The sequence below is a fragment of the Salmo salar genome, chromosome ssa13 (assembly GCF_905237065.1).
Source record: "Salmo salar chromosome ssa13, Ssal_v3.1, whole genome shotgun sequence".
Classification (NCBI taxonomy): Eukaryota; Metazoa; Chordata; class Actinopteri; order Salmoniformes; family Salmonidae; genus Salmo; species Salmo salar.
The window spans coordinates 102,493,881-102,517,459 of record NC_059454.1 but is presented as its reverse complement, the minus strand read 5'-3'; the positions used below and the strand labels follow the sequence as shown (position 1 = coordinate 102,517,459).

The 23,579-nt window shown below is 44.0% G+C and overlaps 1 protein-coding gene across 5 annotated transcripts in view; it reads left to right on the top strand.

The window, feature by feature from the left end:
• Positions 1 to 1,316: 1,316 nt before the first annotated feature.
• LOC106568440 (endoplasmic reticulum metallopeptidase 1) overlaps positions 1,317 to 23,579 on the top strand; it is a 50,173-nt gene continuing 27,910 nt past the window's right edge. For all 5 annotated transcript variants that reach the window (XR_006758422.1, XR_006758423.1, XR_006758425.1 and 2 more), the window contains exons 1-9: positions 1,317 to 1,668; positions 3,262 to 3,566; positions 8,290 to 8,417; positions 10,047 to 10,152; positions 13,626 to 13,772; positions 13,966 to 14,058; positions 19,202 to 19,414; positions 19,931 to 20,054; positions 20,357 to 20,453. Coding sequence is in view for 1 of the 5 variants with exons in the window: in XM_014138771.2 (XP_013994246.2) it covers positions 1,394 to 1,668; positions 3,262 to 3,566; positions 8,290 to 8,417; positions 10,047 to 10,152; positions 13,626 to 13,772; positions 13,966 to 14,058; positions 19,202 to 19,414; positions 19,931 to 20,054; positions 20,357 to 20,453 (1,488 nt within the window). In the remaining 4 variants the exon portion in view is untranslated. The remainder of the gene's footprint in view (positions 1,669 to 3,261; positions 3,567 to 8,289; positions 8,418 to 10,046; positions 10,153 to 13,625; positions 13,773 to 13,965; positions 14,059 to 19,201; positions 19,415 to 19,930; positions 20,055 to 20,356; positions 20,454 to 23,579) is intronic.

Below are 23,579 nucleotides of genomic sequence, written 5' to 3'. Positions count from 1 at the left end.
ATCCAGAACGCCGCAGCCCGTCTGGTGTTCAACCTTCCCAAGTTCTCTCACGTCACCCCGCTCCTGAATACTTATGTAAATAAGGTATTTCTGTTTTTTATTGTTAATAAATGAGAAAAAAAAATCTAAAAACCTGTTTTCACTTTGTCATTATGGGGTATTGGGAGTAGATTGATGAGGAAAAAATGTAATTTAATACATTTTAGAAGAAGGCTGTAACGTAAGAAAAATGGGTCTGAATGCTTTCCGAATTGTTACCTTTCCTGCCTAGCCTCCAGACCATAGTCGGAGCGGTTCAGGAGAGCCTTCACTTGATGGCTCCAGAGCCAGAGAAATGTACGGACGCTCTGGACCATAGAGAGGAGGAGGAAGAGGCACGATCTGTTGCGGCCATTCTAGCCAATGAGAAGGCAGACACGCGTGTGAACAACAGACACCGACTAGTTAGTTATATCAGCCACAAAGTCAAAATTGGCTATATGGTAAAAATTCATGAAAACAAACATTTAGTTTTTGGTCTTAATTTAAGTTTAGCATTAGGTACAAAATTAGCAGTGTGGTTAAGGTTAGGTTTACAATAACATTTGTGGCTGATGTAACTAGTGACGACCAGGCACAACTCCGATAGGTGCATTCTTAAATTCACTCTAGTTATCTACTCCGATTTCAGAGCACTCTTGTCTGAGTGTGGCAAAGCACAGAGTAACTGTTGAATTTATGAACACGCAACACCCATTGAATATGATTGGCGTCAGTAAAAATTAAATGATTGCCAGCAGCACAGTTACAGTCACTAAAACTCTAGATGAAAACAGCCTAACCTGCTCTGTTGGGCCTAGTAAAATGGTCAGAGTGAGGTATTTTCTCATTTGTGTTGAGCAGCAGCTTGCAAGCTAGTCAATTTTAGCCAATTAGTTTGGGTGCTTGACTGCCATTGTGTGGTCAGAGCGCTCGGATCATCCCTACTCCTTTACCAACAGACAATTTTACAACTCTCTGAATTTAGGAACGACCCAGAGCACTCTGGAGGCAATTTACGAACGCACCCAGTGGTTTTTCTCAAAGTAGCCGGGGTGTAAACGTGTCCTACTTATATCAGTACACTCATAACAACCTAATCATTAGGAACTTATATTCGAAGAAATAAGTCATAAAATGTTTTGTTAACCAAATTCGACCCTCATTGAGCTCTATACAAAACACGTTAGGTGAGCGAAAAAACTCCACCTGCTGGAGATGACAGATTTTGGCATCAGTTATCTCTCTCGCTTCGCCTTTTCCCCTCTGCTTGTAGTGAGAGAAGTTTGTCCCTCTTCGTGATCTGTCCGGTGTTCCAGAAGCGACGGTTGCTGGTGTGTTGGACGTTCCTGCTGTATGTGTACTAGTGGCAAAGATGGAGAGGGACACCACTATTAGGAGAATCAAATCCTTATACGGGACGCAAAACAATGTATCGGAAAATAAGAACGACTCTCAGGATCAACGTGGAATCAACGGCTGCAGTGAAGTAAAAAAGAAACCTGAAGTGAACTTGTACCTGCTACACGAAGGCGTCGGAGTGACACTGGTGACTGTATTTATTCTGGTGCTGTGGGGAGTCGTTCATTTATCATTACAGCAACTAGTCATTGGAAAATCTACTGGCGAGTTCAATGCTATCAGGGCAAGGTAAATCTTGATACTGTTGTCAATTGAATTGTAGATAGCTATATTCTCAACAAGTTGCATAAATAGAATCTCTGATATTAGCCTAACGTTACTTATTCCATTGCGATCACTTCCAGTTTGCAATACGGCGTTAACGACCCCGGTGTGTGAGAGAACCGTTCTTCTAGTTGGTTATCTCAGAGTTGGTTCCACCTAGCTACGCTACAAGCCATTGGTACTAGTTGTCATTGTAGGTAACACAGGTGTCGCTAGGGTGTAGCTAACGGTCGGAGGGAGTGGCGTGGGAAATATAAAATAATCCTTCGCCATTGTTTCTTGACAGTTTTTGGCGCTGACATAGTCTGTCTGAACATGTCAATAGTTAAGAAATATCAGACACAAATACACCAATTATCCTCTACATTTGAATAATTGTAGCATAACACCATTTTCTGAGGGAACTACTTATTTAATTTCCTACTTTCCCGTAATAAACATATACAAGGCTGCTTTTCAGTTAATCAGAGAGCAGTTGGATGCTTATTTGATAAAATCCTACTTTATGACACCACTAGGTAGAGAGATGTAGACATAAGCCTGATGAATGTGTCAGATGGGACACATACAGTAGGTGATATAATCTGAGGGCAACCCTAAAGCTAACATACAGGAAAGGAAACCACCTGGAGTCATTAAGGACACCACAGTCTACCTAGACCTAGCCACACAGTCCATGTCGACTTCCTCCTCTCTTTAGTGGAGGAAGGGGTGGGGACAATGTATATTAGCCTTATGAAAGTGTCAAATAATGTGACACCTACGTAATCTGAGGGCATCTGGAGTCATTTGGATTTTACACTCTAGTTGATCTAGCCACAGCCATACAGTCCATGGGGACTTCTTCCTGTTTTTAGTGGCGTAAGGGAAGTAGTCTGGTTCCAGATCTGTTTGTGCTGTATTGCCAACTCCTGTGATGACAAAACTGTTTGGCTCCTTGACAATGACCGTAGGCGTTGGCATGACAGCTCAAACAGATTTGGGACCAGGCTAGGGAAGGGGTGGGGGTGGGTGTCTACATAGGCTACCTCAATGTAAAACTACCACATAGGTACTGTGGAGTGTCAAATGACCTACAGCCTTATTGGTGTGGCTCTTATTGTAGCTGCCAGAATTTTTGCAAACCGAAAAAGCAGAAAGGAAACAGGAAAGGCTTTGTCTCTAAAAAAACCGACTAAACAGGCTCTACAGTAGGCTATTTACAGTACTGATATGACTAGGCCAACAGTACGGGATGACAGAAGTCATATCCCACTTCAACACATTGCCATGATGCCTCGCAATGTTTTAACTCTTCTAATATTATTATGCACAACAAAACGTAACATACGTCAGGTCAAAAGGGATGATAATATTAGGCCTAGCCTACATTTAGAAGTTATTACGTATGCTTGCTGAAAGCAAAGCACAACTTTAGAAACTGTTCATACTTATTAAAATGACTTTATCAAAATGATTTGAAATGAAACTTGATAGAAACTGCAGATGTAGTCGGCCTTTAACACGTCTCACCTGATTTGCTGACTCACTCCCTGCATGCCTTTCCCTTTCTACCAGGAAGCACCTGGAGCGTATCACCAGCGTCGGTCCCCGTCCCACGGGCAGCCCGGCGAATGAGGTCTTAACGGTAAACTTCCTGCTAGAGCAGATTGAGCACATTAAGGCCGACAGCGCCTCAGGACCCAACTCTGTCACTGTGGATGTCCAGCGACCCACAGGCTCCTTCAGCATCGACTTCCTGGGAGGGTTCACCTCCTACTACGACCGGGTCAGCAACATTGCTGTCCGCCTGGAGCCCAAGGCTGGGGCTCAGCATCTCATGCTGGCCAACTGCCACTTTGACTCTGTGGCCAACAGTCCAGGTACAATACAACACAACCAATTAGTCTTTATTATATCTTAGGGTTTATTATTCATCACTCCCAGGACACCATACACACACACACACACACACACACACTCACACAACCATATTCTGACAACCTTTTGGACTTCGGTGGGATTTTATTTCCGGCTGTTTGGCCACTCAATGTTTTTTCTGGAGGCAAGATGAATTTCGGAGCTGAAGTCTACGCCCCTTCGTTGGTGATTGGTCAACAGTAAAGATTCTTCAATAAAGTATTTATCATTCTACGAGGTGACTAGTCATTTTCATGCACATTTTGTAATTGAGAAATACTGCACCAAACATCTTAGTTAGATGTAAAAATTGCGCGACAAAGATCTCTTCTGGCAAAAACGTCAAAGTTAATGACAGATTGCCTGAGTTATCTTAGATTCATTCTGACTATTATGAAGAAGTGTATACCGGCTACGGTGTCTCAAATTGGACAAACAGTACCATTGCCGCTTTTTTTCCCCTCATTTTTCAAGCGACGGTCTTTTAAGGGATTACGGCAATGCGCCAGCCGAATTGAAGCATGCTGACACCTTTACTTTCCATGAAATGTAGTTACAGAGGACAAAACAGGCTGCAATTTACAATCCAACATGGTGCAAACCAAGAATAGTTTCAGACTGAATCTCAGATTAAGACCACATACAGTTCTCCAACTATAATTCATTCCCCATAACCCCTGAAGAGAAATGAATGTTCTCTAAAGTCTGAACATTAAGTTCTGTACCTTAAACCAGGAAATTGATACCAGAAGAGGTGGTTAAATACATTGGATGGGGAGCAAGAAAATAAACACAACCCAGGCATTGGCATGTTTCCTTCCTCCCTGGCTTCCACATACTCTCAGACAGAGGAAGCTAGATTCAGGAATTCAAAATATGCACATTGTGGAAGAAAGAAAACCAGAAGAAAGAATTACCACATGCATTGTCCTATGTGATGGGTGTTCTCTGTGCTCAAGCAATGCCCAATGGGGAAGTGTGTGTGAACAGGGAGGAAGCAACGGTCACCTGTTGGCTCTGTTTAACACACACGCACACACACACACACACACACACACATACATATGAGCCCGTGCACTCACATAGACATACACTGTCGATATAACACACTACACATACTACACACACACATTTCTGAGGGTAACAAGACTGTGTTTTGACAACATTAGTTGTGGCACGTCACTCGAGTCTATCTGGTTCAGACTGAACAGGCCACCGTGTCTCAGGCTCCTCCCCTGACCTGCCTGCCCGCTACGCAGGGCTGGATCATATCATTCTCTTTCTGCCTCTCCCTGTCTCCCTCTCGCTCCCTCCCTTCTTACTCAATGTGTCAATGTGAGTCATTTGAAGATCTACTGTAGCAGCCTATATATCGCATATCATTGAGTAGAGAGATTCCCATACTAAGTATAGCCTAAGCTCCAAGTCAATAGCGTTCCTAGGCCTATAATAAATACCATCCTCCTCAGTCCCTGATTAGCTGCTGTAGTTGTTGGGTGTTTCAGGGTTTCAGTAAAAAACATTGGCCTGGTTAGTAGTCATAGTTGGCCTTGAGCGCGTGTGTTGTTTCTACCTTCATAAGAAAGAGAACCTGCTCGACAGGAAATCTCTAGGCAGGTCTCGAATTCTTGTTTTGGGTTTTCCTCCTTTCAATGTTTTTCTTTCCTAATATAAACTCAGCAAAAAAAGAAAAGTCTTCTCACTGTCAACTGCGTTTATTTTCAGCAAACTTAACACGTGTAAATATTTGTATGAACATAAGATTCAACAACTGAGATATAAACTGAACAAGTTCCACAGACATGTGACTAACAGAAATGGAATAATGTGTCCCTGAACAAAGGGGGGGTCAAAAGAAAACAGTCAGTATCTGGTGTGGCCACCAGCTGCATTAAGTACTGCAGCACATCTCCTCATGGCCATGGCAGAACACTGACATTCCTGACTTGCAGGAAATCACACACAGAACGAGCAGTATGGCTGGTGGCATTCTCATGCTGGAGGGTCATGTCAGGATGAGCCTGCAGGAAGGGCACCACATGAGGGAGGAGGATGTCTTCCCTGTAACGCACAGCTTTGAGATTGCCTGCAATGACAACAAGCTCAGTCCGATGATGCTGTGACACACCGCCCCAGACCATGACGGACCCTCCGCCTCCAAATCGATCCCGCTCCAGAGTACAGGCCTCGGTGTAACACTCATTCCTTCGACGATAAACGTGAATCCGACCATCACCCCTGGTGAGACAAAACTGCGACTCGTCAGTGAAGAGCACTTTTTGCCAGTCCTGTCTGGTCCAGCGACGGTGGGTTTGTGCCCATAGGCGAAGTTGTTGCCGGTGATGTCTGGTGAGGACCTGCCTTAGAACAGGCCTACAAGTCCTCAGTCCAGCCTCTCTCAGCCTATTGCGGACAGTCTGAGCACTGATGGAGGGATTGTGTGTTCCTGGTGTAACTCGGGCAGTTGTTGTTGCCATCCTGTACCTGTCCTGCAGGTGTGATGTTGGGATGTACCGATCCTGTGCAGGTGTTGTTGCACGTGGTCTGCCACTGCGAGGACGATCAGCTGTCCGTCCTGTCTCCCTGTAGTGCTGTCTTAGGCGTCTCACAGTACGGACATGGCAATTTATTGCCCTGGCCACATCTGCAGTCCTCATGCCTCCTTGCAGCATGCCTAAGGCAATTTCACGCAGATGAGCAGGGACCCTGGGCATCTTCCTTTTGGTGTTTTTCAGAATCAGTAGAAAGGCCTCTTTAGTGTCCTCTAAGTTTTCATAACTGTGACCTTAATTGCCTACCGTCTGTAAGCTGTTAGTGTCTTAACGACCGTTCCAAAGGTGAATGTTCATGAATTCTTTATGGTTCATTGAACAAGCATTGGAAACAGTGTTTAAACCCTTTACATTGAAGATCTGTGAAGTTATTTGGATTTTTATGAATTATCTTTGAAAGACAGGGTCCTGAAAAAGGGACGTTTCTTTTTTTGCTGAGTTTAGAATACCGGACTGTCAACAACAATAGAATACCGGACTGTCAACAACAATAGAATACCGGACTGTCAACAACAATAGAATACCGGACTGTCAACAACAATAGAATACCGGACTGTAGGATGAGACAGTGGCTAATAGAACAGCCACAATTTACCGTGGAGAGATTTCCTACTGATAGTGGTGGAATGGGGCTGGCCTAGTGGGGCAGAAAGTGGAATTCCAAATTTCACCTTCCTTTTGTGTTTTTATTAGACAGGGATAGCTTTAGAGTAGAACAGTAGAAGGAGACAGAGAAGAGCGTTAGTGGCTAGACCGGCACCGCTGCACCTTGCACCCTGCCGGGTAATGTGTGCCCCTGAGTCAACAGCTCCAACCTCTGAACCAGCCTGGCATGAGAGGGGCCTTTTACCCTCAGTGCAGCAGTATAGGGACACGGGGCTGAAGGAGGCAGTAGATTGTCTGATGAACAGTTCTAAAAGCCTAAGTAGACAAAGTGGTTAGGGTACTGTTGATCTCAGTGTGTAGCTTGTCTGATGGTTAGGGTACTGTTGATCTCAGTGTGTTGCTTGTCTGATGGTTAGGGTACTGTTGATCTCAGTGTGTTGCTTGTCTGATGGTTAGGGTACTGTTGATCTCAGTGTGTAGCTTGTCTGATGGTTAGGGTACTGTTGATCTCAGTGTGTAGCTTGTCTGATGGTTAGGGTACTGTTGATCTCAGTGTGTAGCTTGTCTGATGGTTAGGGTACTGTTGATCTCAGTGTGTAGCTTGTCTGATGGTTAGGGTACTGTTGATCTCAGTGTGTAGCTTGTCTGATGGTTAGGGTACTGTTGATCTCAGTGTGTAGCTTGTCTGATGGTTAGGGTACTGTTGATCTCAGTGTGTTGCTTGTCTGATGGTTAGGGTACTGTTGATCTCAGTGTGTAGCTTGTCTGATGGTTAGGGTACTGTTGATCTCAGTGTGTAGCTTGTCTGATGGTTAGGGTACTGTTGATCTCAGTGTGTAGCTTGTCTGATGGTTAGGGTACTGTTGATCTCAGTGTGTAGCTTGTCTGATGGTTAGGGTACTGTTGATCTCAGTGTGTTGCTTGTCTGATGGTTAGGGTACTGTTGATCTCAGTGTGTTGCTTGTCTGATGGTTAGGTACTGTTGATCTCAGTGTGTAGCTTGTCTGATGGTTAGGGTACTGTTGATCTCAGTGTGTTGCTTGTCTGATGGTTAGGGTACTGTTGATCTCAGTGTGTAGCTTGTCTGATGGTTAGGGTACTGTTGATCTCAGTGTGTTGCTTGTCTGATGGTTAGGGTACTGTTGATCTCAGTGTGTAGCTTGTCTGATGGTTAGGGTACTGTTGATCTCAGTGTGTAGCTTGTCTGATGGTTAGGGTACTGTTGATCTCAGTGTGTAGCTTGTCTGATGGTTAGGTAGTAAGTGATTACTGTTGCTCCCACTGTGTGATTATGCAATCAGCCCTCCAGGCAGGAATTTCAGCAGGGCATTGTCTCACACACACACACACACACACACACACACACACACACACACACACACACACACACACACACACACACACACACACTAATCTCGCTCACCAATATTCAGAGACACACCCATATAGTTTTATGAGACCACACACACAGTGTTACTGTGCCAGCCTTCCTCAGTCTCTGACCCCATGTAACCTGTGTGTGTGACAGGTGCAAGTGACGATGCAGTGAGCTGTGCGGTGATGTTGGAGGTGCTCCACTCCCTGGCCAACCTCTCCACACCTCTACGACACGGGGTTGTGTTCCTCTTCAATGGAGCTGAGGAGAATGTGCTGCAGGTGAGAGAGACCCTGGGGGACACTAGTGAACACTGGACAGAAAGAGACACTGGGGGACACTAGTGAACACTGGACAGAGAGAGACACTGGGGGACACTAGTGAACACTGGACAGAGAGAGACACTGGGGGACACTAGTGAACACTGGACAGAGAGAGACACTGGGGGACACTAGTGAACACTGGACAGAGAGAGACCCTGGGGGACACTAGTGAACACTGGACAGAGAGAGACACTGGGGGACACTAGTGAACACTGGACAGAGAGAGACACTGGGGGACACTAGTGAACACTGGACAGAGAGAGACCCTGGGGGACACTATTGAACACTGGACAGAGAGAGACACTGGGGGACACTAGTGAACACTGGACAGAGAGAGACACTGGAGGACACTAGTGAACACTGGACAGAGAGAGACACTGGGGGACACTAGTGAACACTGGACAGAGAGAGACACTGGGGGACACTAGTGAACACTGGACAGAGAGAGACACTGGGGGACACTAGTGAACACTGGACAGAGAGAGACACTGGGGGACACTAGTGAACACTGGACAGAGAGAGACACTGGGGGACACTAGTGAACACTGGACAGAGAGAGACCCTGGGGGACACTAGTGAACACTGGACAGAGAGAGACCCTGGGGGACACTAGTGAACACTGGACAGAGAGAGACCCTGGGGGACACTAGTGAACACTGGACAGAGAGAGACCCTGGGGGACACTAGTGAACACTGGACAGAGAGAGACCCTGGGGGACACTAGTGAACACTGGACAGAGAGAGACCCTGGGGGACACTAGTGAACACTGGACAGAGAGAGACCCTGGGGGACACTAGTGAACACTGGACAGAGAGAGACCCTGGGGGACACTAGTGAACACTGGACAGAGAGAGACCCTGGGGGACACTAGTGAACACTGGACAGAGAGAGACCCTGGGGGACACTAGTGAACACTGGACACAGAGAGACACTGGGGGACACTAGTGAACACTGGACACAGAGAGACACTGGGGGACACAGAGAGACACTGGGGGACACAGAGAGACACTGGGGGACACTAGTGAACACTGGACACTAGTGAACACTGGACACAGAGAGACACTAGTGAACACTGGACACAGAGAGACACTAGTGAACACTGGACAGAGAGAGACACTGGGGGACACTAGTGAACACTGGACAGAGAGAGACACTGGGGGACACTAGTGAACACTGGACAGAGAGAGACCCTGGGGGACACTAGTGAACACTGGACAGAGAGAGACCCTGGGGGACACTAGTGAACATTGGACAGAGAGAGACCCTGGGGGACACTAGTGAACATTGGACAGAGAGAGACCCTGGGGGACACTAGTGAACACTGGACAGAGAGAGACACTGGGGGACACTAGTGAACACTGGACAGAGAGAGACACTGGGGGACACTAGTGAACACTGGACAGGATGTTAGGTCAACTAAGAAGTTCACACAATCACATATTGAGTGAACATGTTTTCAGCCAGAATCATAAATGCTATTCCTCTTGTGTAAGGGTTGCTTGTTCTTGTAAAATGATATTAAATGACATAATATGGAATGTGTTTAAAAAAAAAAAAATGTAAACCTCTTCTCCCCACCACCCCAGGCGAGTCATGGCTTCATCACTCAGCATCCCTGGGCCAAGCAGGTCCGAGCCTTCATCAACCTGGAGGCTGCAGGGGTGGGTGGCAAAGAGGTGGTGTTTCAGACAGGTAGGTGGACACACACACACACACTCACACTCACACTCACACATGCACATATGGTAGGTGGAGGCAGTGGGGGTGGGTGGACAAAGAATTTGTGTTTTCTAAGTAGAAGGTGCCCCCTACACCACATATCTAGGATCAGATTAGCCTACTCCCAAACCTAACCTTGACCAGGAGAAGAAATAAAGTACTATCTGATCCTAGATCTGTGGGGTAGGGGCAACTTCTACCTACTCTGTGTTTTAGACCAGTGATTGGACCTGGATCCAGGCCAATGGAACATATTTATTTAGGTGTCTGTGTCAGCAGCTGAACAAATCTTCCTGGTCCTCAGGGAACGGAATAGAGCTGTCATACAGGAACACCTGGCAGAATGCAAATAGCCCCCAGCAATGTCAGCTTGAGGTGTGTCAGGAAAATCAATTCACTGGCTGCTGTTGTAAATGTGAATATCTTATGCTTGGAACTGACCCCAATTAGTCGACTGGTCAGTAGTTTGGTCATAAGGCGATTGTTTTGGTCGAGCAGTAACAAATATATATATATATATATATATATATATATATATATATATATATATATATATATATATATATATGCGCCCATCTCAGTAAACTAATCCATTGGAGGCCTAGACTAAAAGACAATTTATGCTTGATCTGAAAATGTGGTCGGAGGCTCCATATGGATTGTGGGACGGAATTGCGAGCCTCCAGAGACCAAATGGAGCTCCATACCGCATCGCCATGCTCCTCCCAACTGTTACAACAATGTGGAGGGCTCTGTATAGCTCTGCATTGACCTGATTGGTTGACTGTAGGTGGGGTGGTACATCCTGTAGAAAACACAAAAACTCACTTCCTTGACAACAGCTTTGCACTGCTCAGCGAGAAGTGTGAATGCCCTGATTTCTGCAGAGGCCGTATCACCGTAAAATCTGCACGGCCAATGCAGACGTCAGATTGACCATGTAGTACCCAGATTCACAATGTACTTCTCTAGAATGTGCTCTCTCCTGCCAATTTGTGCACATTCATTGTTTCATAACTTCATTGTGTGAATTGTTTGCGTTTGATTGTTAGTCTATCAATTCCCCTTTACATATATCACCAGTAGTACATTTAATGTTAATTCCTATCATTTCTAATCTACAATGTTTGTTACTTTGTTTCTGGTCATTTATTTTAATGCATTGAATATTATTATTCCAGTCTTACCATTCTCATTGTAGGAGTGGACACATTGTTTGCAGAGCGCACAACCTATGCTGCTACACTTGAGAAACAAGTTTTGGTTTATTTCATTCCATTTACGAGTTTTGTCAGTTTAGTCATTGACAGGAGCACTCCAATAAAAGACAATGTTGAGTAAGGACGCACAACTGATTACACATAGGCCTATAGGCTACCTGGCCTGCGTGCAAATGTTGGCATATAAGTGTGTTTCTGATTGGCTTAATGCACCACCACTAATGAGCTGTGGAGATTCTCAAAGTAATGTTTTCTTCACCTCAAACAGGAAACAAAGTCAGTTTTAACATCCATTGAGAATGACAATAGTTCCTCAATGCATTTGAAAAATCTTTCCAGCCCCTCCGTTTTGATAACAACTCAGAGTGAAAGGGAAAAATGTTATCCTCCGATTCAGTGGAAAAGCCATAAAATAGGCCTACCTCATTACTTCTCATCAGTGCCTGACTTGAACTGAAATAGGTTCCAGTATTCATGTTGGGTGCTGGTACTGTTTATATTTAGGTGCAGGAGCTCCACAATACTTCTGATATTCTATAAAGAGGAACAGGAGCTCAAGCAGTAGAACATTTGAGGTGTCGGTACTCAGCTCTGGTGAGCTCCTGCCAAAGTCAAGCACTGCGTCTTATGCAAATAGCCTACAGCTGTGTACGTCCTGAGCTCACTGGGCAGGAAACTGAGGGCCCAAAGTATTTTATACAATGTTGCAAGTTAGCTAGCTCAAGCCTCAGGCCAGACCCAAGATAACTAGCTCAAGCTTCAGGCCAGACCCAAGTTAATAGTTGATACAATGTTTCAGGTTTGTTGCAGACAGACCATGAGTAGCATATGTGATTTATAGGATATTTATATTAAAATCAGGATGTTTTCTACCTGCAGGCTGCAATGTTTTTATTTGTTGGCTTATGTAGGCTATTTTTATATAGAATAGAAGTAACTTTTTAGGTTTATCATTTTCATTTAGATTTGGATATAATTTTGATTAACCACATGACAATGATTTTGCGATATGAAGATGTTATTATAAATTTAAATGAAACTGTTCCATGAAAATGTGCATATGAAAACCATAACTGGCATGCAGATCAGTAGAAATGGTAAGATAAATTGGCATTCCACATGAGAAAGGTTGCCTACTCTTCGTGTAGCTGTACCTCAGCTCTGTTTAGCAGCTGTACCTCAGCTCTGATTGGCAGCTGTGCCTCAGCTCTGTTTAGCAGCTGTACCTCAGCTCTGTTTAGCAGCTGTACCTCAGCTCTGATTGGCAGCTGTACCTCAGCTCTGTTTAGCAGCTGTATCTCAGCTCTGATTGGCAGCTGTGCGAGTGGGAGGAAGATGCGTGTGCTTCGTCGTTTACCAGATCTTTTTTCTGCAGTTTTCTTGAAGGTCACTCCGCGACCCACACGCTGCAGCTCTGTCGTTCAGCAGCAGATGATGTGCTGTCAGCCACTGACTTGTTATTCCCACTCACCATCACTCACCGCTGTCATCAAATGGACTCAAGCTAGCCACAAGTTCTGACTGAGCTCACTCGTCATGAAACGCAAATACAGCGATGAGTTTCTCTCTTTTGGTTTTCTACAAACTTTGAGAAATAACGAGTATCACCCGCAATGTGTTTTGTGCGGAATTAGCGGAATGGTATCAAATACATCAAACATATGGTTTCCATGGTTTCCAGGTGTTTGGTGCCATTCCATCCTCTCCGTTCCAGCCATTATTATGAGCCGTCCTCCCCTCAGCAGCCTCCTGTGGTTCTGTTTTACATCTGTGTGTTATGATCAGTCAGTTTATTATTAAAAATATTTATTGTATTTTAACAGCTACAGTTCCAACCTAGACAGATATTAAGAGTGTTTTTAATGGGGAAAAGAAACATGAATAGATATTTATATGGGTATTTCACTGTTATTTGTTTTTGTCTATATTGCATTTGTTTTAGGCATAACTCAATGAAACGTAACAATATTTATGAATAGTTGCATATTTTCCTAAGCTTGGGTCCCAGGAAAACACAGAGTTTCTCATTTGGGTCCCAGGCTGAAAAAGTTTAAGAACCACTGCTTTAAAGGGTGGACTCTATGTACAAGTTTAAAGTGATGGTTTCACATCTTTTACGAGTCCCTCCTCTCTTGGCTCTCCTTCATTGACACACACAACACACACACACACACACACACACACACACACACACACACACACACACACACACACACACACACACAGGTCCTGAGAACCCCTGGTTGGTCCAGGCCTATGTCCATGCTGCCAAACATCCCTTTGCCTCGGTGGTGGGACAGGAAGTCTTCCAGAGCGGTGTGATCCCATCTGACACGGACTTCCGCATCTACAGGGATTTTGGAAACATTCCAGGTAGGGTAAAACTTCTGCCTTCTTAGATCTCCTGCCTATCCGACTGCCTTCACTTTATTTAATGGTTGTCTGAGCTCATCCTTTAGTGTGTTTCTCATTAGCCTCTAGATGAACAGTTCATTTCCATTCCCCCTACCTGAGCATTGTTAATCTCACTGACCTGACCCTCTTGTCCCTCTGTGTGTGTGTGTAGGAATTGATTTGGCCTTCATTGAGAACGGTTTCCTCTACCACACCAAGTACGACACATCCGACAGAATACTGACTGACTCCATCCAGAGGGCAGGTAAGTTCTATGGGCCCCATAGCGGTGCTTTTTCTGTTATGAACAGAGAATGTTGTCTGTGTGTGGGAAGTGGGCCGTTTCTCCAGCTCCAATCTGAGGCTGGAGGTGATGCATGTCTCTCTGGGAGTCTGAGGAGACTTCTACCATGGTGTTTGGCTAGCTCAACTCAGGTCCTTGTTAGTGCTGTAGGCTACGCTCAGCTCAGGCCGCCAGACAGACAGCTCTGCTGTAGGCTACGCTCAGCTCAGGCCGCCAGACAGACAGCTCTGCTGTAGGCTACGCTCAGCTCAGGCCGCCAGACAGACAGCTCTGCTGTAGGCTACGCTCAGCTCAGGCCGCCAGACAGACAGCTCTGCTGTAGGCTACGCTCAGCTCAGGCCGCCAGACAGACAGCTCTGCTGTAGGCTACGCTCAGCTCAGCTCAGCTCAGACGGAGACAAAACACTACTTACCTCATTATCACCAATGAAGTTCACTTACTCACATCATGGTGCCAATACTTTCGTACACACTGTGATGTGCAACATTATCCTATTTGTTATAATACAGCTTTAATGGCAGCAAGAGTCAATAGTTTTACAAATGACTCCAAACAACCGGACAATCAGACTGACTTTAGTACAGACAGACAACGTCTTTCTATTCCTCAGAGCCCACCTCAGATGAGCACTCATACCCATTACAGTGTGTTTTACCCTCCGTCTGCTCCCTCCTGCCCTCTCTCCCTCCCTCCTTCCTTCCCTCTCTCTCTCCATATCTCATTTATCAATGACAGCTCTACTGTACCGTAGGCTGTAGCTCACAACCTAGTCCTCAACGCAGCTAGGTAGCTGCTCCCTACTCTCTCTCCACATTCCATCCATTAATGAACATAACTGCTCATACAAGCACTTAGCTCCCTGGTAGTGTAAACACAATCTGCTGTAGGCTGTAGCACACCTCACATTGCTCAACCTCTACCAACAGTCACTCTCCTCTAACCTTCATGCCAAGGTAGCTTAAACACCCTCCACTGTCTGTAGCACACATACTGCTCAACCAAGCACTTCTACTCTAACCTCTAACTACCAGGTAGAATAAACACCTCATACTGCTAACCTCTAACTACCAGGTAGATTAAACACCTCATACTGCTAACCTCTAACTACCAGGTAGCATAAACACCTCATACTGCTAACCTCTAACTACCAGGTAGAATAAACACCACATACTGCTAACCTCTAACTACCAGGTAGAATAAACACCACATACTGCTAACCTCTAACTACCAGGTAGAATAAACACCACATACTGCTAACCTCTAACTACCAGGTAGAATAAACATATCCACACATAAACAGTAGTGGGGGAAATAAAGTATCTAAAATAGAAGCAGCCCATCAAGACAGTCATGAAATATTACTAGCCTGAGGAGCTATTTTGAACAACATAGCAGTCTAACCCTGTATGGTGGAGAAAGAGTATATCTTAAAGCAGTGTACCCTAACTGGCGCCCCGCAGGATTTATTTGGATCCCCAAGTTTTCTGAGCAAATTTTTATTGTTGGACATAAGACTGTAAAAACACCGGCAAATGAGCTCCAAGTGATTTTAATTTTGGAAATGTCTCCCAAAGTATTCCCACGCATAAGAGATACTGTATATTTGATTGTTTATAAATGTAAGCATAATTCTCCTAACCTGCTACGTTAAAATTCTCCTAATTTGCTGCGAGAAAGCACTTCGGTATTGAAGTGGCGTGAAGAGTATTTCCCCATATCTTAGAAGGTATTGGTCTGTCCACTACCACCATGATAAATGGACCAGGATCTGTTTTAGAAGTAATTAATCTTTATCCTCACATCTGATCCAAAACTATATTCATGCTCTCACTTCTGGTTGTAATCTGGTCCAAAACTACTGTAGATGCATGCTGTTACTTCTGGTTGTAATCTGGTCCAAAACTACTATAGATGCATGCTGTTACTTCTGGTTGTAATCTGGTCCAAAACTACTGTAGATGAGGTTGAAGTCGGAAGTTTACATACACTTAGGTTGGAGTCATTAAAACTCGTTTTTCAACCACTCCACAAATTTCTTGTTAACAATCTATAGTTTTGGCAAGTCGGTTAGGACATCTACTTTGTGCATGACACAAGTCATTTTTCCAACAATTGTTTACAGACAGATTATTTCACTTATAATTCACTGTATCACAATTCCACTGGGCCAGAAGTTTACATACACTAAGTTTACTGTGCCTTTTAAACAGCTTGGAAAATTCCAGAAAATGATGTCATGGCTTTAGAAGGTTCTGATAAATTATGTAAATTAGCCTGAGTCAATTGGAGGTGTACTTGTGGATGTATTTCAAGGCCTACCTTCAAACTCAGTGCCTCTGCTTGACATCATGGAAAAATCTAAAGAAATCAGCCAAGACCAAATTGTAGACCTCCACAAGTGTGGTTCATCCTTGGGAGCAATTTCCAAATGCCTGAATGTACCATGTTCATCTGTACAAATGCAAGTATAAACACCATGGGACCACGCAGCCGTCATACCGCTCAGGAAAGGAACGCATTCTGTCTCCTAGAGATGAACGTACTTTGGTGTGAAAAGTGCAAATCAATTCCAGAACAACAGCAAAGGACCTTGTGAAGATGCTGGAGAAAACAGGTACAAAAGTATCTATATCCACAGTAAAACGAGTCCTATATCGACATAACCTAAAAGGCCGCTCAGCAAGGAAGAAGCCACTGCTCTAAAACCGCCTTAAAAAAAAGCCAGACCACGGTTTGTAACTGCACATGGGGACGAAGATCGTACTTTTTGGAGAAATGTCCTCTGGTCTGATTGGGAAGAAAAAAAAAAAAAAAAATAGAACTGTTTGGCCATAATGACCATAGTTATGTTTGGAGGAAAAGGGGTGGCCAAAGAACACCATGTAAGCCAAAGAGCACCATCCCAACTGTGAAGCACGAAGGTGGCAGGCAGCATCATGTTGTGGGGGTGCTTTGCTGCAGGAGGGACTGGTGCACTTCACAAAATAGATGGCATCATGAGGTAGGAAAATTATGTGAATATATTGAAGCAACATCTCAAGACATCAGTCAGGAAGTTAAAGCTTGGTTGCAAATAGGTCTTCCAAATGGACAATGAACCAAAGCATACTTCCAAAGTTGTGGCAAAATGGCTTAAGGACAACAAAGTCAAGGTATTGGAGTGGCCATCACAAAGCCCTGAACCTCAATCCTATAGAAAATGTGTGGGCAGAACTGAAAAAGCGTGTGCGAGCAAGGAGGCCTACAAATCTGACTCAGTTACACCAGCTCTGTCAGGAGGAATGGGCCAAAATTCACCCAACTTATTGTGGGAAGCTTGTGGAAGGCTACCCGAAACATTTGACCCAAGTTAAACAATTTAAAGGCAATGCTACCAAACACTCAATTAGTGTATGTAAACTTCTGACCCACTGGGAATGTGACGAAAGAAATAAAAGCTGAAATAAATAATTCTCTCTACTATTATTCTGACATTTCACATTCTTAAAATAAAGTGGTGATCCTAACTGACCTAAGACAGGGAATTTGTACTAGGATTAAATGGCAGGAATTGTGAAACTGAGTTTAAATGTATTTGGCTAAGGTGTATGTAAACTTCCGACTTCAACTGTGCATGCTGTTAGTTCTGGTTGTAATCTGGTTCAAAACTGCTATAAATAAATGCTCTTAGTTCTGGTTCAAAACTAGATGCAAATCACTTATACCTTCGTTAATTTGTAGTGTATTTCTTAATCTCCGACTGGGTGGAGGGAATTAGTGAAACTCTCTAAGAACATCAAATAATTTCAGTATGACAAGGCCTAGTTTCCCCCAACCCAGAGGACCAGCCAAGCTAGCCTGCTTAAACCAGACTGAAAGCTGTGGCTCACCACTGTTTCAGTTTAAACATAGCTAAGTCAGTTTGGATTTCAGGCTACCAGGCAGCCAATGTCCAAATGAAAGCAATGCTTTATGTTTGCGTTGTGGGGGCAGAACGGACTCCGTGGAGATATCAAACGGAACACTGGAACAATGGAGCTTTGTGCAAGGCTGGCCATTTTACCAGGCTAGGCTGCTGTTTACTTAGTTTTGTGTTTTCAAGCGAACAGAGAGGGGGAGATGCACTAGCAGTATACCAGACCTTGGTTCAGTTACTATTGGAAATCTTTCAAATACTTTAAGCATTTGCTCTAGTCTAGATTACCATGGAGTGCCAGATGTGTGCGATTTGCTGTTTTTGGACATTTCTATTGGTCCATTTAAGCCAGGCAAGCTCAATCAAGCACAGACAAAGCTTTTAAATAATTTTGTATATTATTTGAACCCAGCTCTGCAGCATACTGAGATCATTCATAACCCACCGACAGCAGGGGACATCACAGATAGGCAGCACAACTGACCCAGCCCTAAGTCTAATCACAACGCACTAACGCTATGCTAGACAAACACAATACGTTTATGTATCCCTGCCTTTTGTGTTCTATTTTTGGCATAGAATGCAGCACATTCATGTATTTCATCCTCCCACTTGTCCCTTTGTCTGTCTGTTGTTGGTTTAATGATTGATACTTTGCATTGTTTGTTTACAAAATGCTTCTATTGAAGACAGATGCCGAGTAGAGCAAATCAGTGAATCACTGCAGCTATTCAGGCTAAAGGGCACAACCACAATATAATCTAGCTGGGATTTGATCGGACAAACCCTCTCATCTAATGGGGCGGCAGGTAGCCTGGTGGTTAGAGCGTTGGACTGGTAACCGAAAGGTTGCAAGATCGAATCCCCGAGCTGACAAGTTAAAAATTTGTCGTCATCGACAATAAGAATTTGTTCTTAACTGACTTGCCTAGTTAAATAAAGGTAAAATAAATCATGTCCATGGATATTAATAACTGTTAGGCCAAAGAGCTTTTAGACTGAATGTCAAATGTAACAGTTTTTTAGAAATGCCTTCTCAATCTCATCATAAACTATGTTTTTAGCAGCTAATGGCAATCTCTAATAAATACAAATTCTACCTTAAATCTCATCTGGAAGAGAGGCCTGTTTTGTACCCAATTTACACCAGTGGGTTCAATAAATCAAAATTTACTTCACTTTACTTCACCTCGTTCCCGTATCCCTAGGTGACAACATCCTGGCGGTACTGAAGCACCTGGTGATGTCTGAGGAGCTGGCGGACTCGTCGGAGTATCGTCATGGCAACATGGTGTTCTTCGACCTGCTTGGCATGGTGGTGGTGGCGTACCCGGCCCGCGTTGGTACCATCATCAACTACATGACTGCCATGGCAACGTTCCTCTACCTATTTAAGAAGTGCTCCCATCCCAGTAATGTGGGTAAGTGACATCATGAGCATAGATTGCGACTTGACCCAGATTGCGATTTTTAATGGACTGTTTTTGGATGGCGCAAACAACAGGTGTCAGGTGTCCTCAACTTTGGTCTAATCATTTTCCCATAATCTCCAAACTGTTCCCTTTTTAATTGCTACCATGGTTATGCTTTTCATATTTCTTCTGTAAGAAACCTTTCTATTTAGCACTATCCATATAGGCCAATTCCCACGAGTGTAAAGGGTTTATGTGTTTGAGCAGAGCAGGATGGGTTTGGTAATGTGGGGGACCTTTATTGGTTATTTTCCTATAAAGTGTGTTAAAGGATTAATGACTATTTGTGTACAGCAGAATTGGGGTAAATTCCATTTTAATTCAGGAAGTAAACTGAAATTCTAATTCTAATGTACATTTTCCTCATTGGCTTTCTACGGGGGGAAATATAATTTCAGTTTACTTCCTGAATTGACCCCATCCCTGCCTAGCTGTGTACTGTATGTCCCTTTCTCTCTTTCCCAGGAGGTCGTTACATGAAGGAGCTGGCCTACGCCACGGCCGTGGTCATCCTCAGCTGGTTGGTCACTCTGCTGACAGTGCTCATCATAGCCTTGGTTGTGTCGCTGACAGGACGATCCATGTTCTGGTATTAACACCTGAAACACACATTTTCTTCAGGAAATGTACATTTTCTAGTTTATTTAGACCACATTTATTTCACCATTTAGACATAAATAACAAATGTCCAGAGTATAACAAGAGAATATGTATGGAAGTAGATGTATCCAATCAATCTTTTTTCCTGTGTGTTTATACTGGATCGCCCCTACCACACACTTTAGAGGACAACTTTTATTATTTTAACAATATAGAATATTGTCATTACTTATAGAAGTATAAGGCATATCATTTTGCATTAATATAGTTTTTTCCCCCGTTGTCCTCTAGGTACAACGACTTCTATACATGCATCTTTATGTACGGTTCTGCTGCCACTGGGACGATGGTCCTGATCCACACACTGGCCAAGAACCTCTACTACGGGGTGAGCTGTGTGTGTCTGTGTGTGTTACTGGTGCATGGGTCAGTTGTTTGTTCACTCGCCCGCAATTGCTAATAACCCATCCACAACCACCCGACTACATGTAATAATGTGACAATCTGAGGCCCACACCTAACCCTCTAGCTGTAGGCTAGTCCGAGACAGCAGAACCATTTTTTTGAAAGGGGGTGAAGGATTTTTTGTTGTTGCCTGATTTTAGATATATTTCTGCTTATAATTTCCAACATTTTGGTAGACTATTTGTTAGTCAACTTGTCTATAATTAGATACATGAAGCTTCTCTTCTGTCATACAATGCATTTGGGAAAGTATTCAGACTGCTTCCCTTTTTCCACATTTTAATATGCTACAGCCTTATTCCACAGTTGACAGTGCACGTCAGAGCAAAAACCAAGCCATGATGTCGAAGGAATTGTCCGTAGAGCTCCGAGACAGGATTGTGTCGAGGCACAGATCTGGGGAAGGGTACCAAGAACATAATATACGAAAGATTCTTCCTAGAGCTGGCCGCCTGCCAAACTGAAGAAATCGGGAGAGAAGGGACTTGGTCAGGGAGGTGACCAAGAACCCGATGGTCACTCTGATAGAACTCCAGAGTTCCTCTGTGGAGATGGAGAAACTTCCAGAAGGACAACCATCTCTGCAGCACTCCACCATCAGGCCTTTATGGTAGAGTGGCCAGACGGAAACCACTCCTCAGTGCACATGACAGCCCGCTTAGAGTTTGCCAAAAGGAATCTAAAGAACTTTCAGACCATGAGAAACAAGATTCTCTGGTCTGATGAAACCAAGATCGAAGTCTTTGGCCTGAAAGCCAAGTGTCACGTCTGGAGGTAACCTGGCACTATCCCTATGGTGAAGCATGGTGGTGGCAGCATCATGCTGTGGGGATGTTTTTCAGTGGCAGGGACTGGGAGACTAGTCAGGATCGAGGGAAAGATGAACGGAGCAAAGTACAGAGAGATCCTTGATGAAAACCAGCTCCAGAGCGCTCATGACCTCAGACTGGGGCGAAGGTTCACCTTCCAACAGGACAACGACCCTAAGCACACAACCAAGACAACACAGGAGTGGCTTCGGGACAAATCTCTGAATGTCCTTGAGTGGCCCAGCCAGAGCTTGGACTTGAACCTGATCAAACATCTCTGGAGAGACATGAAAATAGCTGTGCAGCAACGCTCCCCATCCAACCTGACAGAGCTTGAGAGGATCTGCAGAGAAGAATGGGAGGAACCTTACAAACACAGGTGTAGCGTCATACCCAAGAAGACTTGAGTCTGTTATCGCTGCCAAAGGTGCTTCAACAAAGTACTGAGTTAAAGGTCTGAGTACTTATGTAAATGTAATATTTATAAATACCTGTTTTTGCTTTGTCATTATGGGGTATTGTGTGTAGATTGATGAGGGGGAAAACGATTTAATCAATTTTAGAATAAGGCTGTAACGTAACAAAATGTGGAAAAAGTCAAAGGGTCTGAATACTTTCCGATTGGACTGTATGTTTCCCTAGAACAGCTATTCCCAAACTGGGGTATGTAGAATGCAGTCGGGGATACACCAAATAAGAATGTGATAAACAATTTCAAACAGTCCATTTAGATTTTCCAATGGGGCTATACATTTGGGTGATGTTTTTTTTCTCACCTGAGTAGCCTCGTTTCACTGCCAAAAATACCATCTAGTGTTCAGCGAAATAGCAACACAATGTCAAATACAGGTAGCCTAGTCAAATAATTAACATCCAATCACATTAACCGTTACTCTCCAGCGGGAATTCCACTAACGGTCAGAATGTAGCCAAACGTAGCTGCTGCTCATTCCGTTTCCTCAAAAATGGATAAATGGTTAAAAACAGTTAGGCCTGCGTCCATAGAGACTCATACCAGCTCTACTGGTGGTACTGCTACTACCAGCAGTACTACACCTGTACCTGTCGACGACACAAGTTGTTCTGTTTCCACGAGCACATCCAATGCTAGCATCAGTAATTCTACATTTGTTGTTAGCCCAGCTAGCATGGACACTGACAGTTGTGAATCTGATGCAGCCGAAGAGCTACTGCCCCCTTACATGGATTTGGGGTTCACTTATATTGGGAGTAGTGTCTTTACTCAACCACAGTGTGTTATATGTGCAAAAGTACTATCTCACAACTCAATGAAACATTCACTCTTGCGCAGACATTTAGAAACGAAACATGCCAGTTTGAAAAATAAGCCACGTGAGTTTATTGAGCGAGAATTAAGACTTTCCAGTAGTAAGACATGTATAAAAGCAACAGATACCATTAATAAGAAGGGTCTGAAAGCATCTTATATGGTGAGCTACCGAGTGGCTAGGACAGGCAAACCCCATACTATTGTAGAGGACTTAATTCTTCCTGCTGCTATCGATATGGCTGGGACAATGCTGGGGGAAATAGCCCCAAAAACAACACTGTTTCCTGACACATCAGTGACATGGCAGGAGATGTTTTGAAACAATTACTGCTTTGCATACAAGCCAGTGAATTCTATGCGTTACAGCTGGATGAGTCAACAGACGTGGTGGGCCTCTTCTGGAAACCAGGATAACAGGAAAGAATTGGGGGGGGGCTTACAATGATGTCAAAAAACATTTGACAGTGCGCTGACCCTGGTGCTAGAGGGGCTACGCAGCTGGTTGTTGAATGTTTGAAGGGGTACAGGACAATAAAAAGTTTGGGAACCACTGCCCTAAAAGACTAAATAAACCCTTGCTCACCATAAATCGATAGAATGAATGCTTCAATCTAATTGACATTGGTGAAGTTTTGGTGAAGTTTTGTCATTTCTGCTTTTCTGCTTCTTTCTCAGAGCAAAGACGTTTAGGGACCGGGGAGGAAATGCAATAGCAAAAAAAGGAATGATTTTCTGAAGGACATAAGATTGACCGGTTGTACGGAAATAGAAAGCTGTGTAAACGCGCCAACATGTTTCTGATAAGATTTCAGTTCTGCTTGGATGCATATTTAATGTGGTTGAAATACTATCAGCTTTTATGATGCTGATAAATATAGCACCTCTACAGACGGTATCTAACTGACCATTCACGTTCTCTCAAGATACTGAAATAAATCATATTTCTCTA